Source organism: Choristoneura fumiferana, chromosome 3 (assembly GCF_025370935.1).
Source record: "Choristoneura fumiferana chromosome 3, NRCan_CFum_1, whole genome shotgun sequence".
Taxonomy (NCBI): Eukaryota; Metazoa; Arthropoda; class Insecta; order Lepidoptera; family Tortricidae; genus Choristoneura; species Choristoneura fumiferana.
Genome location: NC_133474.1, coordinates 7,906,792 through 7,925,482, shown reverse-complemented (window position 1 = coordinate 7,925,482; position 18,691 = coordinate 7,906,792). Strand labels below are relative to the sequence as shown.

General features: G+C 38.3%; 2 protein-coding genes across 4 annotated transcripts; both read right to left on the bottom strand.

Annotated features, from left to right (window-relative positions):
* Positions 1 to 288: 288 nt before the first annotated feature.
* LOC141426462 (sodium- and chloride-dependent glycine transporter 1-like) lies at positions 289 to 13,579 on the bottom strand. Of its 2 annotated transcripts, XM_074085379.1 has the most exons (12): positions 13,297 to 13,579; positions 11,717 to 11,848; positions 11,291 to 11,445; positions 11,138 to 11,205; positions 10,537 to 10,669; positions 9,764 to 9,898; positions 8,221 to 8,324; positions 6,985 to 7,222; positions 5,845 to 5,973; positions 3,997 to 4,197; positions 2,742 to 2,870; positions 289 to 1,090 (listed from the first exon to the last, which is right to left on the bottom strand). In XM_074085379.1, exons 1-12 carry the CDS (start codon positions 13,418 to 13,420, stop codon positions 941 to 943), a joined length of 1,698 nt encoding a protein of 565 aa, XP_073941480.1. In that variant the 5' UTR covers positions 13,421 to 13,579; the 3' UTR covers positions 289 to 940. The 2 variants fall into 2 exon arrangements, with proteins under 2 accessions (XP_073941480.1, XP_073941481.1); XM_074085380.1 differs by lacking the exon at positions 9,764 to 9,898.
* A 122-nt stretch (positions 13,580 to 13,701) lies between these two features.
* Positions 13,702 to 18,522, bottom strand: LOC141426461 (uncharacterized). 2 transcript variants are annotated; one of them, XM_074085377.1, is made up of 9 exons: positions 18,325 to 18,522; positions 17,826 to 18,214; positions 17,542 to 17,758; positions 16,819 to 16,967; positions 15,553 to 15,744; positions 15,093 to 15,264; positions 14,559 to 14,782; positions 13,962 to 14,159; positions 13,702 to 13,860 (listed from the first exon to the last, which is right to left on the bottom strand). In XM_074085377.1, the coding sequence occupies exons 1-9, from the start codon at positions 18,422 to 18,424 to the stop codon at positions 13,723 to 13,725; spliced, it is 1,779 nt and encodes a 592-aa protein (XP_073941478.1). In that variant the 5' UTR covers positions 18,425 to 18,522; the 3' UTR covers positions 13,702 to 13,722. The 2 variants fall into 2 exon arrangements, with proteins under 2 accessions (XP_073941478.1, XP_073941479.1); XM_074085378.1 differs by lacking the exon at positions 13,962 to 14,159.
* Between the last annotated feature and the right edge of the window lie 169 nt (positions 18,523 to 18,691).

Sequence of the window (18,691 nt, the reverse complement as noted above, 5' to 3'; positions counted from 1 at the left end):
TAGGCCTCCCCCAAGGCTCTCCACTCAGACCGGTCTTGTGCTTTCCGCATCCACCGCGATCCCGCGATCTTAACCAAGTCGTCGCTCCATCTTGTTGGAGGCCTACCGACAGCTCGATTACTAGAATTACACACTTGAAATTTGGCAAACATACTACCTGAGGATCATACACGTGCATTAGAATTTTTTTAGTATTCCCACGTGATAGAGAATAAAAAAGATTTGTACTTTTGTTATAAAGTGGGTCTCTGGAAAGAAGGCGTGAGGCGTCGCAAAAACAATCAGAAATATAGTAAAAATCATTTATTAATCATAACATCAAATGCCCTATCAATATTATGGAGATCATCCATATTTCCCAATTCGCGTTCAGAGTTCAGCGTCCATGTGATCATAAATATCGGAGCTGTTTAGGTACTCAAAATATCTAAATTCGTACATCGAGATTGACAATAAGTACGGATAATACAAAAAAGTCATACAAGTTCAGATATTTTTGAGCAATCATACTCGGTGGACGTTGCGTACATTATCGTTAGAAGCCTGTTAAATATTAAAAAAAGAATGTAGAACTATAAACGCGGAACTTGGAACTCCACAATCAGAAAATTTATTTAACTGGACCGGTGACTGTGCATGGTCGGTTGTATGGTCAAGGACTTTAATATTCATGAGCCACCATGGAACTTTTCAAATGAAGTCATTACGACTTTCTTTGTAAATTAATGTGATGTCACGATGACGTTTACTGTGAAATGGTTCCATGATGGCTCATGAATTAGTCCTTGACCGTACAGTCACCAAAACCAATATGTGACGCAATAAAGCATGCATAAATATCTGATAAGACTTTATATCTGGTGTCGGTGTCAGATATTTTTGCACGCTCCGCTGTAGCAGATAATAATGCAGGATGCGGGTAGGTAGGGAGTTCCGCGCTTTACACCGACTGCTCATGTCCATAGCATTCTATTTGGCTGATAGCCTGCTTCTTAGTCTTCTCGTGTTTCCGCGCCGTGACCCACCGCTGGCGGATGTCAGGGTCGACTGGACCCCACTCCTTACTTGGTCGACAGTTCTCGCGAACTCGCTAAAAATAATTATAGGTAGTTAAAAAACTAAAAACACTGTGACGATACATCGTTTGGTATACCTGTGTGACTATATCAACAGACCTTGGATACCGTCAAACGGGGTTACTTTTAAATGCAGGGGCTACTTTGGAAAACAGTTTTTACGCCATGTCCTTATTTTTTAGACCATTTGTGGCAGTAAAAAACCTACCTTCATAATTTACCTAACTTGTTACTTCATTTGCTCAATCGAGCTATGAATATTTGCGTTTTTATAAAAAAACTTATCAAAGTAGCCCCAAAATTTGTGTTTTGTGTCACTACCACGTAGTGAAATTGAGTGAAAATTAAGTTCAAATATTCCATTATACACATAGAAAGAGACAGAGATACATAGTTACAAGTGACGCTAATAATAAGAGCGTGTTAAAAAGATCGTTTATATTTATTTAGGTAGGTCTAAAATTAAGTCTACTTAAAAGAAATCACATTTATGGACAGGTAACCTTTACCCGCGGATTTGCTCGCGTAAATAATTGGACCTAGCAGTTAATTAGAAATTTCGGGATTACACAAAATTTCCATGGAATTCAAAAAAAATACATCTTGGTCTTCATTTACGTTGCACGAAGAGGATTCAGCGTTTGAAATTTCTGCTTTTACTTGAGTGAATCCCGTAGGAATTTCGTGATACTTAAAAAGCGATCTGTGTGTTTCAGAGATCTAGCTTCATTCCACTCCGGGATACTTCGCGTAATAGGTAGGTAATACGTAGTATAATCAACGGAAACTTGGTTTGAATTAGTAGACAAGTTCTCAGGGCTGAGATTCCGCAGCAAAACTGAAGTTAAATTTACCAGTCATGTCAGCTGTTCTTGTTTTCTGATTCCAAAAACTTTGTTGCATCGGGTTTTGTAGACAGGAAAAGTTATTTTCGATGGGTTGAATGTTTTATGGCTTGCCTACATGAATAATATACGGCCTTGTGCTAAATACAGTTATAAATCTCTGCAAGTGGAGAGTACACGCCCCACTTTCGTTGGCATTGCTGTGACTAATAGCTTTTTTAAGTTCTATAATTTATCAAATGTTTACTAGAAAAATGTGAATCGACATACATCATATTTTCTCATTGGCAATTTTCGATGACACAGTATTGGGTAGGTAATTTTGTTTTACATAAATAGACCAGCGTTTGACCACAATCACGACTGATGGTAGGTAAGCGAAGAAGTGGACCGGTACGGTGGCCCAATAAAAGCCAATTCATGCTAGATTTGATGATGGCCAGATGTTGGTTGATTTGATTGATTATACGAAGCGAATCGCGTCGTTTAAGTAGATTTTTGCAAAGTGAATCTTTTTCGAATTAATCCTTCGGATTGGTTTAAAAAGGGTAAATAAAGAGGCAGTGAGAGACAAACGACAATCGCGGATAAAGAGTGGGATGGCTACTTAGTGAGTGGAAGATGGCTTGAAATATAAAACCCACTTAACATAACTAAGTTTGAACAATCGCACAAGTGGACTATAATATAAATCACTAGAAAAATAAACTTAAAATTTTACATACAAAGCCGTTTTCCATGGTCCCGCCACGTAGTATTACTTGCACGATTATTCTATTTTACTTGCAACAGCAAACGGGCTTAAGGACTTGGTTCGTACCTGCACGAAAGAACCTCTCGACTGGTAGATGACTCGAATGGCGTGTGCGGGGATGCAGATGACAGAGACGAGTGCCACGCACCAGCCAGCGAGGCCGGAGGCCCCTCGCATCGTGTACGCTGTTACGACCTATAAAACGAATAATAAATAAGTTACCTGTTATTAAAAAGCCGTTGTGGCCTAGTGGTTTGACATATCGCCTTTCAAGCAGGGGATCGAGGGTTCAAACCCAGGCTCGCACTTCTGAGTTTTGTCGAAATTCAAGTGCAAAATTACATTTGCAATTTACCACGAGCTTTACGGGAAAGGAAAACATCGCGAGGAAACCTGTACAAACCTGCGAAGCAATTCAATGGTGTGTGTGAAATCCCCAATCCTCACTGGGCCCGCGTGGGAACTACGGCCCAAGCCCTCTTATTTTGAGAGGAAGCCTGTGCCTAGCAGTGGGACGTTTATAGGCTGGGATGATGGTGATTAAAAATATATCTTTTTTATAGAAACTTTTTGCTGACTGTACAGTCGAGGGCAAATATATCTTTATACTTTAGTACCTTGTCCCTGTATGCCATCTGACAATTTTATACAAAAGTTCAAACATTAAGTGACAGCGACAAGGTAGTAAAGTGTAAAGATATCTTTGACCTTTGTATGTACTTGCATTGCCATCGAGACTTGAAATACGGATACGTACCTACCAAATTTCAAATCAATCCCGGCAAACCCAACTTTTGCAGTTGAAAAGTTTAATTTCGAATTTGAAATTGAATTTGAAAGATCGACGGACAGAGGTACTTTTGATCCAACGAATTGTAGGTCAAACAAAAGACAAACTGCGACCCAACTTTTTCCTCTCGGTATTTAAAGTTGGCTGGAAGAAAACATGTCGGGGACAGTAGTTATAAGTAAATTTCAAACACGTTAAACTTTACCTATATATCTGTAAGTTGTAAACATAGCTTGCAAGTCGTCTTTGGCCCACCTCCAAATATCGAATTGAATTGAAATTTTGCATCACTGTAACTGATGTTAAGTACAATATTTTTTTTTTATGCAGCTTCACTTATGTGCACTTTAAAATGAAATTTATAAGATAGGCTGTCAATTTATAGTCCTCCACATCGGTTTCGATGACGGCGACCCTGATTAAAACCACATATTTATTATATAAAAAAATTGTATAGAAATTCACTAATACTATTTGCTTGTACTTTATTATGCAATTGGGCCCAGGAGTAAATCCAAGAATTCTACTTACTATGAGCACCGGCGGTACAACGTACCGCCACACGACCAGCCAGAATCTCTTCAGCGGTCGGCCGGTCATGAACTTTACGTCAAAGCTTAAGTTGGAGGCGCCATATGTGTAGACTGCGGCTATTAACTCCAGCAGGCACACTACAGGCACTCCTGCTAGGGCCACGTGAGAATCGAGTAGAGTTAAGACGTGGAAGCCACCCTGATAATGAAAAAATAAATATTACAGGTATTGACACCAACTGACCTAGTCCCAAAGGCTTGTGTTGTGGCTGCTTCTAGGCAATAATGAAATAAACATAAATAGATATCTGATCGTCAAAAAAACAAATAGCTGATGATGTAAGTGTAACTAGTAGCTGATAGGTAAAGTAACATAATGTAACATAACAAAATATTTTCGTTGATAATATTGAAGTGGAACAACCATCTTTCGATATAATACAAACGTGTTGAAATTTGGCAATTCATTCTCTGTAGGTCGTAGAGGTGCACCAAGAAGGAATTTTTCGAAATTCCCACGGGATAGATTTTATTATTCCACTGGAATAAGGCTACTATGTGCTGTATACACTTCGCTGCGCACTAGGTATTTTCACAGGTATTTTGCAACTTAACGTACCGTTAATTTTGTAATGGAATATTGAAAGCCAAGTTATTATTTGCTTTTATCAACTATTTTACTTGAGAACGCTTAAATAAAACCCGAAGTAATAGGTACGCATCTTTCCATACCAAGTTACGGTTCACTTTAGTATCACACTCAGGAATGAATCGCGGTTTATCGCGAAACTATGCAAAAAGCAGACACGCAAATCAGACATTCATTCCTTCAGATATATTTCAACTATGCTTTGTTGATAAAACTAGGAAAGTGCTGTGATACTTTCCACTACACCCGTGTTCGTATTATTTAATCTAATACATTTTAGCGAGCAATTCTTATTGTTATTATATTTAGCTTAAATATTTAACCTGTTGACTTCCTTATCTCCCTATCCAGAGCTATATTTGGCCAATCGCTTCAATTATTTATTTGTTATGGGGATCTCGGAAACGTCTCTAACTAATTCATAGAAATGGTTAGAGAAAAAACGCAGGTTTTCGAGCTTTAGCCACAGCGAAACTTAGTAGCCCAGGGACTGTTTAACTTAGCGAAAATGTTATATGAAAGCGTGCGAACGAATAAGTTATATGATAATAATAACTCTTATTACTTTTTACTAGTTATTAAGCACTTTTTATTAATAGCTCAAAGAAAACAACAGAAAATTGTTTCTCCAGTTTTCCAAGTGCTCAAGTTCCTTTCATTTCATTTATTTATTGCATATCACATTACAAACATGGATGGAATTATAAATAGGCAGGTATACATGTGATGCCCTGTTAGGACACAGCAATGTTAGAGGGCCAATTAAGTATTCTATTTTATCTATCTAATACCTTTAAACGAGCAATATTTCGGGGATCTCAGAAACGGCACCAACGATTTCGTTGATATTTGGTATGTAGGGGTTTTCGGGGATGACAAATCGATCTAGTTTGGTCTTATCTCTGGGAAAACGCTTATTATCGAGTTTTAGCCCTAGCAAAGCTCGGTCGCGAAGGTATAATTATGTAACATACAATAAATCTATAGTTCTTTATAATTCCGCGACATACTACGACTAGGCATAGCGAATTTTTGTATTTGTTCTCGAATAGGATATATTAATAACTCAGCAAATTTTGTCGTGAGCGGGTCTCGTTTTGCTATAAATTTAAAAATTATTTACGGGAAAATTGTAACAAAAAGCAATAAAATCGGACAATAAACTCTGTCATGGAGCACGTAAGTGTGCCATCTTACCTCAGTGTTACATATAATAGAAAGGCAGAACAAAATCAAGCATGTGACAAGAGTCACCCATCTCTTGCGTCGACGAAGTTGCGGGAACTCATCAAGAAACCCCGCTATTACAGCTTCAATAGTCACAAACTGGAACAAAACATTTTCAAAGTCAAAGTCAATTTACTTGTAATATCTGTGAATTTATAACAGTACTTAAGTATGCCAGATTTTACCCGCGACTTCCCACGCGTAAACCATTAGCTCTAGCCTAGCAAAACTACTGAATTCCTATAGGAATTCCCAATAATTACCTTAGTCAAGGATTTAATTAACTTTGTACATAAAATAACTGAGAATTCGAGATTTTATCCCGATCCCGCGGGATTAGTGGGAAAAAGTAATGTTCCCGCGGGATATCGATAAACAAATTCTGCACGGATGGAGTCCCGGGCAACAGCTAGTACCTACTCGTAATATTAGTAGGATAACTGTACGTGGAATATAAAACAATGTTTAGATATGGCACATCGAGCTATTCAATTTCAGAAAATGACTGTCGTTTCCTTTATTCAGAATCTTTGCTCATGCTTCGCTGAGTAAATTGATATTTAACACGCTAGAAATTCTCCTAAGTAAATAGAATAAATGTAATGCACACAATTAAACCATTAAGTTAGGTAACTAATTATAGTAGATTTTTCAACAAGGGACTAAAATAAGTAGTAGAAGATCCGAACTTGTAAAAATCTGCACCGGTCTGATAATAGCATGAAATGCATTTTATAATAAATGTAGTACTTACATTAGAAAATATTTAGATTTTTATCCTTGCTTCCCTAAAGCGACGGAAGACCACGCCATCCGGCCAGAAGTAAAAGAAGTAGAAGTAAGGATTGTATTATATACGACATCGAAAAAACACCGTTTGAATACACATATTGCTGTTTTTGATAGGAAGTACCGCCTGGAAAATTTTGATATTCAGGCAAGTAGTCTAGAGGTGTCACTACTACACAACCACGTAAAAAAGTGTCTTTTTTATTTGGTATTTTTTTCTTTTTTTATATTTTTATAAGAAGATGACTCCTGATGTCTCCTGAGTTACGAGACAGAATAACATACTCATAAAAGTTGACTAACCCAAACAACTAGCCTTACCATGGTATCAATGCCCAGAAAGAACAGCATGACAAAGAATGTGAGCGACCAGAAGTTGGCCGCCGGCATCATAGTCACGACAGCGGGGTAGGTGACGAAGGCCAGCCCTGGGCCAGCCGTGGCCACCTGGCTGACGGGCACGCCCGTCCGATCCGCTGCGAACCCCAGCACCGAGAACACTACGAACCCTGCCCAGATGCTGGTGGCGCTGTTGACTAGCGCGATGGTCACTGATGGCCTGGAAGGGATTGGAATGGAATCAAATTGACCATTTAAAACGCTTTATGGTCTCGTAGACCTCGATTTTCCTCTTGTATTATATATTAAACATCAAACTCGTGGTGTGTCATTTGTCACTAATTACAAATAAACAAAGTAGCCTGTTTATGTAATACTAGCTTTTATCGCTATCCCGCGGGAACTATGCAATTTTCCGGGGTAAAAACTATCCTATGTCCTTCCCCGGGACTCAAACTATCTGTATTCCGAATTTCATCTAAATCGGTTAAGCGGTTTAGACCTGATGAGGTAACAAAAAAATAAACAGACTCACAAATCGCATTTATAAAACTAGAGTTTACCCGTGGCTTCGCACGCGTAAACTATTCGATCTGGTAGTTACAATTGAAATTCCGGGATTTTACAAAATTCCCCCGGGAATTCCCAAAATTTATATCGTGGTCTTCATTGAGGTAGTGTTAAGAACAACTGTCCAAAATTTCAGGATTCTAAACAAAGCGGTAGCATTTTCAAGATTTTATCCTTATCCCGTGGGAATACCGGGATAAAAAGTAGCCCATATATTATTTCAGACGTCCAGCTATCTACGTACCAAACGCCGTCCATCCGTTTTAGCGTGAAGGAGTAACAAACACACACACACACACACACACACAAATTTTCGCATTTATAATATACTAGAGTTTACCCACGGCTTCGCACGCGTAAACTATTTGATCTGGGAGTTACAATTGAAATTCCGGGATTTTATAAAATTCCCCTGGGAATTCCCAAAATTTATATCGTGGTTTTCATTGAGGTTGTGTTACGAGTAAGAACAACTGTCCAAAATTTCAAGGCTCTGAACCCAGCGGTTGAAATTTCAAGATTATATACACACACACGCACGCACGCACGCACACACGCACGCACACTGGAATAAGAACGCATATTCTTGTGATGCGACATGAATACATTTTAGTCGTAAGTTTGGGAACGTATTTTCAAAGTACAAACCGTAAATTGTCGTAATTAAATTTGTTGAAGCTAGCCATGCTGACAAGTCCTCCCCATCCCGGGCCTAAAGAATAAAAGATTTGTGTCGCGGCATCTGCCCATACCTGAAATGAAAGTTGTGACAATGGTTAGACCTGAACAAATGCTAAGTATAGGTGAACGAACTACAATAGTAGATTATATCCTGACTATAAATTCAAATCAAATTCAAATTTTATTCAGCTGCACGTACCTATATCAAGAGTCTAAAGCGCTATTCAGCCTCCGACAGGGCGACAGCCAAAGAGGATGAGAATTTTAAATTGTTCTTTATTCAAAATACTTGCACCTAGTGCTTACACTTTGGTGATATGTTTTTATTAACTTGTAATATAATGTAACTACTCGTAGTTATGTTTGTTCGGGTGGAATTAATATTTCAACTTAAATTTGAAGTGGATATCTTCAACCGATTGAGCTGAAATTTTGTATGCATGTATAAATCCAATGACAACGCAATATTATTATGACGTAGAGCTGATCTGATGATGAAGTTAGATGTTGGCCATAGGAACTCTGTAATAAAACGACACGACCGCATCGGTTTTAGTCTCATTTGATTCGTCTTGACGACTACCTACTTTGGTAACCAGGGGCAAAAAGTACCGCCAACAAAAAAACTTGTATTAGATTTTTTTACAAAAAATTATTACTGAACTATTTGTTTTTAAAACATTGTACGGAGGTGCGGAACCCTTCATGCGCGAGTCGCTTGCACTCGCACTTGACCGATTTTTTAAACTACCAGCGCTTCCGGAAAGACCATAATTATGGCAATTGCCAAGAAGAATGCGCCGCAAGAACAAGCTTTTATTTAGTTTCACCTGTCCCGTTGTCTGTCTCTGTAATCAAATCTTGCAAGTTAAATTTGACCAACTTCCAGTAGTCAGATTGATTTGAAATTTGGAACACTTATGTAAATTGCGTGACAATACAATAATCTAGTAGTGACATCCTGGTAGTCCAGCCCGGATAGTCTCCGCAGGACGGAACTCTTCAACGGTTAATAGCATCGACTTGAAATTTAGTATGCAAATGAAGTTTGGGTGACAATGCAAGCACAGTTAACAAAAAGTACAGTCAGCAAAAAAGCTTGTATTAAAAATGAAATTTTTATGGGTAGGTTATTTCAAAATAAAACAATTACAAATAAAATACTTGTAAACTACAGTATACAAACAACAAAGGAGCAAAATAATATTTATACGGCGAGGGCATTATTAAAACTGAATAACTAAAGTGTCATCATCATCATCATCATCTCAGCCATAGGACGTCCACTGTTGGACATAGACCTCCTCCATAGACCTCCAGTTGCTTCGGTTGGAAGCGGCTTGCATCCACCGTGAACCAGCGGCTTTACTAGGTCTTCCATCCATCTCGTTGGTGGACATCCTACGCTGCGTTTGCCAACTAAACTATGAACTAAAGTGTAACTCAGCTAAATTATAAGCAGTACCAAGTCTCCACAATTCCGGTCCTACGTTTGTCTGTATGTACTAACACTGGGATTGGCGAGTTGATGCCACTCGGGCCAGACGTAGAACAGTATCCCCTGCCAAGCGCCGGGCAACGTCACGCCGCGTACGAACAACACGCAGAGGACGACGTACGGAAACAATACCGTGAAATACACGATCTGTAGACGAGAATAAATAAAACCATACAATGCAAATTTCCTAATGTATGTATACCGTTGTACCTACCCTGAGTTTATCGCTCCGATTTCAACAAAATTTGGAAGGTAGACTCAGTCCATGATTCCGAGCTGGAAAAACAGGGTCTCCAGATGTGTCCCCAAAATATTGTATGGATGTATCCGTTTTGTTACGAAAATTATTAAGAAAAATGTGTAAAAAAACGGATACATCCATACAAATTTTGTTGAAATAGGAGAGATAAACTCAGGGTACAACGGTAGATAGAAATGCCCATTTACAAGTTGTTACGCAAAGGCTGAACAACAAAATGTGCGTGTGTGCGTAACCTACATAGTTTATTTGGTTTGGTAAACTGGTTGCACTTGTGTGCAAACGGAGTGCAGTTTTACCGAGCTCACTTTGCCGATCGTAGAACTCTGTATTTGCTTTTTATTTGGACTGTTTGTAAGATTACTCTGAAATCATTAGAATTTAAAATAATGGGGTAACTTGTCACGAGTCACGATGACCAGAATAACTAACCTGAATGCATTCTCAAGAAAAACATAACTCGGAAGCGTTTCTGAGTGACAGCGGCAGCGTGCCAGGGCTTAGCGTTGACTCAGGCTTGACTCACCTTCCCGACACTCTTGACACCATTGCAGATACAAAAGTAAACGAGCATCCATCCGATCAAGTTGCACCAGAAAACTGGCCATACTATAGCACCGATGTCGGAAATGCTTGAGGACATTCGTAGCAAGCGTATACTGGAATACAACAATAGAGGGTTTTATAAACACACCCTGCTACATTAGGTACTTAATATTTAAGGCTGCCTGTCCACTGAAGCGGAGCAAGGAAGAGGAGCAGGGAAACGGAGTAAATAAAAGATCGCGATGGGGCAAGCCAAGAAACCCCGCGAATGGAAAAACAATCCGGAATACCGCTCCACATTACTTTCTCGCTCCGCTTCGCTGTCTAGCTCCGCGTCTTCGCAACTCCGTTCCGCATACCCCTTCGCTCCGTTCCGCTGCCTCGCTCCGCTCCAGTGGATAGGCAGCCTTAAGTAGTTACCTACTCTTACAGTCGAGTTCATATTTAAACTTGTGAGCAAAAATTTTATCAAAAATATCTGAACACGACTTTATTGTTAACGGTGTAGAAGCGTGTTCATATATTTTTGATCAAATTTTTGCTCACAAGTTTATGAACTCGACTGTACAAGTAACACTTACTGAAAAAATTCATCTTCAGGAGTAGTAATTGATCCGTTACTATTAAAGACGCTAGAATTACTCGATATCTGAAAACGTAGTAGGTATTTAATTGTGGTACGATTTGTAACTGACTAAATATTATTTTATCAGCACGTTTATATATAGTTTTACCTCCGTACATTTTTCAGTGTTCCAACGGTTCCCACAATGTTGCCATGGCAAGGGAGAAGTCAGTGAATGATACATGTATAGGATAGGTAGGGCCATTATTGTGGAAAAATAAGTGACCGCTACAACAGTCAATACTACTACTGCATAGCCTGCCCCTGTAAAAAATCAAGTAATCAACTTTAATATGATTTGTTTGTATTGTAAAACTCTTTATTGTACATAAAATACATATTAAATTATAGTCCATTCAGGATAACATTCGACTCTAGAAGGTCACAGCAACTAGTTCAACATTGCAACTATAACTTGTGCAAGAAATTATAATACTAATAATTATTATACGGCAACCTAAAGGCGTAAATTATGACGATGATCCATTACTTAATAAGTATTTATTAGTAAGTATATATTAGTTATATTTCTTACCTTTGAAAAGAGGATTTATGTTGAAAACAGAAATGCATCCTGCGCTAGCAAACTGTCCAAGTGTAGTCTCCAGATAAACGAGAGGAATTCCACAAACGATCAACGTCAAGAAATATGGAATAAGGAATGCTCCTGCAAAATATAAACAAAATACGTACTCGTATATATCTAAAACTCTTTGAATATGATAAGTAATAAAATACTATTATATTGTATTCAATAGGCAAAAAAGCATGGCAGTCAATAGGCCTTATGACTTTGCAGACCACCATTTCTATATAGAAACTAATATAAATAATAATAATAGGTAGCGAAACACACATAGACTAAAATAGGATAGACGTAGGTTCAGTTTACCCATTCTTTATTTATCTAAATACACGTGCATACTCTATACTTCGGTTTTTTACCAATAGATATTTCTATCCTATACCTAATATTTTTTTTTTGAATAAAAAAAAATATAACTGGCACATATGAATGATTATAATAAATGTAACACATTATAATTGTATTGTTACTTATTTTATAAAAGTATACTGAGCGGCAAAAATCTGGCCCTCAAATGTATGCAGTCATAGTTAATCTTTATGTAGAGTGGGCCAAATTTTGCGCTGTGGCCGTGGTCAAGATTGTTTTATTTCTATTGCTGAAAAATAAAAATACAGGAAAAAGGAAGAAGGAATTTATTTACGAAAGCAAAATAATAAAAAAAAATACAAATGGGTTTGTACGTACAGTCGAGTAATAATAATGTATCCGCTAATTGTCCAATCTTCCGCCTGTGTCGTACATTTAATAAGATATGTTCAGAATGTGACATATTTTCAATGTCAATAAAAACATTTAATTATGATTGGTTTTTTGGAGTCTTTTTGTATTTTTTATTTCAACTCCAAATTTGTTACTTTTACGGGTATCCCGTGAAACCATATCGAAAATACAAACTGCAACTAAATAACTAACTGCAAATAAGTAGCGTAGTAGAAATAAGCAATCTAAGATATGTAGGCATAGGAAAAATTCGTGTCTAGATTCCTGTCCAGCGGTGATGTAGGGGTTATAGCACGCAGCACGGATTGCTGAGGACCTGGGTTCGATTCCCAGCGCTGGTCTCTTTTTCTGGTTTTTCTGTGCATCCATGTCTCAGTTTGTATTTTCGATAAAAACATTTAAATCCACTGTGACGTTAGCTTTAGATACCTAGTAAGTTTATTTTAGCAATAATGTAGTATTAAACTTATTTCATCTTGCATGCTACTTTAGCCACATTGTGATTGTTGTGGACAGTTGTAGTTAAGTTACAAACTTTGATTGTGTAGTATAAATGTGTCAATTACGATAGTATCTGTTTGTAATTTGTAACTGTTCCTAATAAATAAATAAATAAACTTCTGAGCAAACATTTGATCAAAAATATCCAAACACGAACTCTATTATTAACGGCGTAGAAGCGTGTTCAGATATTTTTGATCAAATTTTTGGTCAAAAGTTTATGAACTCGACCGTACGTACATGTACTATCTGAGCATCTTGCCACTGTGCTGTTTGTACCTGTTTTTATAAAACAGTTATCTTACCTCCGCCGTTTCTATAACATAAATAAGGAAATCTCCAGACGTTCCCAATGCCAACAGCATAGCCGAGGCATGACAACAAATACTCCACTTGGCTGCCCCATTGCTCTCGCGGAGTTTCCTTCATTTACAGAGTCAAGCAAGATTGTCAACAACACTGATAACACAAAATCGTAAACTTGTTTAAAACTCGTTTGTTTGTTGTAATACAACGTCCTAATTTTCGTATTTATTTTTAAAACTGTTTCGATCAGTCCTTGTGCTACAAATGATAGGGGGTCTTCCGCGACACTGAGTCCGTCTGCGTTTATAGATTCACAAATTGTAGTCAATAGGATAATAAGTTCCTGCGTACTGACACTGAAGGAAATACAAATTGGACTATCAACATCAAGTTTATTTGATTTGATTTTATTACAACTCACTGGTTCAGAATCTGATCGTATCTATCCCGAAACCAAAGTGACATGTAAGGTTTTCTGGGAATGCCTGCCTGGCCGATGATGCTGGGTCAGCGTCTGATTTTCCTTTGGTAGCTTTGGGCGGGACTAGGTTGTATTGAAGGACCTGATAACGGACAATCATAAAAGAATTAGAGAAAAACGTAAAATTATTCTTCAAAAAGGCCAGTAATATTTTAAACAGGGCAGCTAGCAACTAAAATTCACCGATAGGTCGCCGTCACCCCAGTGTATCGCTTCACTGGTGCCGAGTGAGTCATCCCAGTGGAAGTGTTGCGACGGTTGACTCCAATCAGGAGTTTGCAGGACGCATTTAATGGTAGCCAGAACCACTCTCTGTTCGCTGCTTCCCGCTTTCATCGCTGTGACGCTTTTCTTATCTTTAGCTTGTTTTCCTGATGTAGTCTGTATAAGACACCGGTATTTATATTATAATTCGAAAATTTTCAATAGCCTCTTCTTGAAGTGAATTTGGAGACTGAATTTACGTGAAACTCAGTGAATGTAGTCGAACTATTTGATTTCTGACCGACCGTGGAGTGTTGTTTACCCTTGTCAGGCAATGCAATGTCACTAAGACATTTTCTATGAACATTTTTTACAGTGGGCTATGACACGATGCAGTTCCAGATCCACCGTAGCATGTTTTCACAGTTACATGCAATGGCGAAGGCGGGATGGACTGGACTCTGAACTACTTTTTGAAGGACTGGCCCTTGTATGCAGTGGAAGTATCGAGGAAGGTCAGCAGTATTTAGGACAGAATAAGCTAATAATAATAATATGACATTTATTGCTAATTACCACAGAATAAACAAGTCTCAAGGTAACGATAGTCCGGAAAGTGTCCCTCAGAGCAGTGAGATCGGGACAAAAGATTCTGATGACCGGCTCCTGGAAGTTCATCAGTTTGTTCCACTGCACCCTGTTGCTCTCGAACGTGGTGAAGTGGCAGATCTCACGGGAGTTCTTCGTCGTCAGATGCTTGTATACGTCAGATTCGTGAGAAGATGCTTCGTCTGAACTCTCTACAATCGTAAAATTAAATTGATTTAGACCAAAGTTACCACAATTTATTGACGGCATTAAACATTATGCCTTTGACATAATATGTATTTTTTTTTCAAAGCGGGGGAAAACTAGAATGCGGGTTACAGTCACTAGCACCAAAATATCAAAAAATAACATAAGTATGCATATGCGAGCCGAGCACACGACATGTCAGATATTTTTTGCAGGTGACTGTTTAAAGAAAAAGGAAAGCCGTAGATTAGATACTTCCCTTGTTCGCGCTTTGGTAAGGGAAAAGCTGAGGAAAAATAATGAAAAATCCGTCACCTATGCCAATCTTGCTGTCAGCAATTACGGACGGCATTTTTGGCCAGGGCTCATCTTCTGGCGGCGGTTGCATCTCTCTCAGCGACTCGTTCCGTCGAAACATGAGGAATTGTCTTCTGGTAGCGTCTAACAATGGCAGTTCAAGTTCTACGTGGAAAGTTGTTACTGCACCCTATTGAGAAGATTATCAGTATTACGGCAATAAATATCCTTAGCTAAAGCTTTCTACGGGTAGGTACTGAATTGTATTTATCCGGTGGTAATTGTGTAGGTATGCTAAAGTTTGACTTGGTGTAAAAGGTAAAGGACGCATCACGTTCGATTCTCAAGCCCTGAGTTTGAGCTTGTTAGGATAGCTTTAGGGTGCACTTTGACCAAAAATGGCATCCTGGGTCTGATGTTGGAGCAGTCATGCAAGATAAACTATTTCTACAAAAAATTAACGACAATCTTACGTTACCTTTTCTGGTTTCGGTGGTTGCGGTGCCGACATGATCCTGAATATTGTGAAGTTGAAGTACGAAGACCGCACATCGTCTGGGTGAGGTTCGAAACCGTCAGTCGGTCGGTCAGTGCTGAGTACCTCCCGCGAATCCAGCCAACTGAGACGTGGGAGGCGCCAGATTGTTATGGGCGCGTATCCCATGCAGACCTGAGAGCATTGCTGCGGTTAATCTCCAAGTTTAAGGTTTATTGCTGTAGTTAAGTATAGACGTCAATTTACAATAAAACGGTATTCCGGTCGTTACAATTTGTAAGCAAAATCGTAAAGAATACTTAATTATTTAATCACGCTCAGAGAGAGCGTGGTTTGCTCTCTGCTATTTTTTTTTAAATATAATCGCATAAGTTTATAAGGACGTATGTATGGATACAATCATGTTGTGTACAGTCAGCGTCATATAGTACGTAGCAGTCAAGATCACCAAATACTTGGAAACACACAGAATAGTCATTACCAGTGACTCAGTCAAAGCGGTCAAATTGTTCGAGACATCCATCGTGTACAAATATACCGGAGCACGCCGTCGCCAAATACTTTAACATTCAAGCCGACATTAGTACCGTAGCAGACAAAGTATCCAAAAGTATGGGACACCACAGGAAAATTGACTTTATTTATTACCGTGTAAGGTCCAATGATCCAGTTAGCTAGTCCTATGTTGTAATTACTCTCTAGTGCAAAGTGCACATGCCATTAACTTTTTATTTAATAAAAACTCTTTTATATTGTAATTATACTGGCCAATTCAAGCCATATTTAAAAGGAAATCCGTTAATCCGAATTCTGTCAATGTAAATAAAAATGTGAAAAAAGCCGTCGGGCTCCAAATGAAAGAGACGGAACGATCACGGACAAGTTGGTACTCTTTTCGGTGATTGTCAAATCGAATGTTATTGTTTTATTTCGCACTCAACTCGAGATTAAACCTTAAACCTTTTAAATTAAGCTCAGTTTTCTAGTTTGTCCCATACTTTGTATTATGGCTGCTACGCTACCAGTGGTGATGTGCGTGCTCCGATTTATTTGTACACCATGGTGTCCTGAGCAATTTGATCGCTTTGATTGGGTCAATGTTAATGACTGTTTGGATGTTTCCAAGTATTTGTTGATCTTGACTGACGTACTATATGACGCTGACTGTACTACTTTTTCTTTTGGAGCCTGAGTGCGCCATCTGTGGGAAAACACATGAACTTCTAAGAGTGAGTAACTGTTGCTTACCGAACAAGGGTTCCCAGCGAGCGACAGAGCTTTAAGATAAGGCAACCTGCCCAATGCTTCTAGTACGGCGTAAAGATCATAGATGTCGTTCTCAGACAAATCCAAAACTGTAAGTTGGTGTGGTAATCGAGGTAACCCCTCGAGACTATCTAAAAAAAAGTAAAAAAATGTTGACGAAAATTTGCATCCTATTAATATTACCTACTAATGCGAAAGTTTGTGAGTTTGTCTGTGTATTTGTTACTCTCTCGCGCATAACATCCGGTCATGGAAGAAATCTAGACCTCTTCAATAATACTTAAACTACCTTTTTATGTCCATATTTCCATGGGATTGGGATTTACGAATTTAATGACACACATAGTCTAGATCTAGAGTAGAGAAACCAAATTTCTCACAGATATTCCTTCATGCAACGTGAGAATTTTTTGGAAATTTTATCGAAAATTGTATATATTCCCATGAGAACTAAGAAAAATCACGAAATTTCAGATGCTAGATCTACCTGAGAGTTCAAAGCCGCGGAAAAACTGATACTTTTATCATTAGAATCGAATAATAAAATGTAAAGTAGGTACTTATACGATATGTTAGGGTCCAAACTAGAGAGTGCCTTTAAATCTCAGACACTAGTATACTATAGGTACCTATCTGTAAACTAAGATACTCTTTTAGTACCCGTAAAGACTGTAAACAAGTTGAATGAAATAGAGAGTTGATTACCATTTGTTAATAGGTTTCTAGCAAGCCCAAGATGCAGTAAGTCTACAGGCAGGTGTTCAGCAAACGTGAGAGTTTGGGTAATCCAATTACATTGTAGTTCGAGTGTCCTCAGCCCCGGCGGAAGCACTGACGTGTCAATGTCCCCGATAAAGTTACCACACAGATTAAGAGTCACTAATTTTGTAAATTCAGCGAGTCCACTGTCCAACTCCGTCATCTACGAAAGGTATAAAATACTAAGTACTTTTTTGGAATATTCGCAAATCACCTTAAACAATACATACCTCCGAATCATTAACTCTCAATATCGAAACCTGTCTTAGCTCTTTCTTTAATAATTCGCGATTTCCAAACTTAACAGCTTTCTTTATGAGTTTATCAATGTTTTCTGTGATACAGTTAATACTGTGGAAGCAAATTTGCCCCTCCTCGTTGGCAAACTTGGCGACATCCCATAGTGTAATGGGTAAAAGTAACTCCCAGTGCTCGTCGAGGCTAAGGGAGGACGTTTCGTCGAGGAAACCGTTGAGAATGCTCTTCTTAATTTTGTTCTGCAGAGCTTGGCTGAAGGTCACGGTGGGTATTTCATCTTTTTGACGTTTTGACCGGTGATGTCTGGTAGCCAGTGCTATGCTGGTCCAGTCTATCCCCGTTTCAATGCGTTCCTTAAAACCTTAAAAAAATCTGTGCATGTAACGTCAAAGAGAACTAAGTCTTAGTGATGAACGAAAACTAAAATCAAGGTTGTGAGGTCAAAGTAATGTTAAATAAGTTAATTCCTACCCTCAACCGCGTCCAAAGGGATATATAAAAGACTTGAATCACTTATTGGTGGTCGAGATATGACGGTTGCTGGTTTTTTTGGAGTCTCCTTTGGGGGCATGTTTTGGTTCAATGTTTGGCAGTATTAGGTGCTTAACTATGTATAAAATTTCAATAATATTGTACAAATGAATCAGGAAGAGTCGAAATGTTGTGCTGTCAAAGTCAAAGTTCATCTGTGTTTAGGTCAGTAGGTTAGGTTACTGTCCTTTATCAAAACCAATATTAAACACAATGAAAAATACTAATAATATTAATAATATTTTTTTAAATAATTTATGTAATTCAATAAAATCATACAAACAATAAATTGATTAATTGAACATCA

What these genes read in the sequence shown, in the direction of transcription:
- LOC141426462 (XM_074085379.1), bottom strand. Translation starts at nt 13,420, where the DNA reads ATGAAGGAAACTCCGCGAGAGCAATGGGGCAGCCAAGTGGAGTATTTG. An exon ending in CATAAATCCTCTTTTCAAAG is followed by an intron (nt 11,446 to 11,716) that starts GTAAGAAATATA and finishes GATTTTTTACAG; the next exon opens with GGGCAGGCTATGCAGTAGTA. An exon ending in ATCAACTCGCCAATCCCAGT is followed by an intron (nt 8,325 to 9,763) that starts GTTAGTACATAC and finishes CTTTCATTTCAG; the next exon opens with GTATGGGCAGATGCCGCGAC.
- LOC141426461 (XM_074085377.1), bottom strand. Translation starts at nt 18,424, where the DNA reads ATGCCCCCAAAGGAGACTCCAAAAAAACCAGCAACCGTCATATCTCGA. An exon ending in AACCACCGAAACCAGAAAAG is followed by an intron (nt 15,265 to 15,552) that starts GTAACGTAAGAT and finishes TCTTCTCAATAG; the next exon opens with GGTGCAGTAACAACTTTCCA. An exon ending in GGGGTGACGGCGACCTATCG is followed by an intron (nt 13,861 to 13,961) that starts GTGAATTTTAGT and finishes GTCCGTTATCAG; the next exon opens with GTCCTTCAATACAACCTAGT.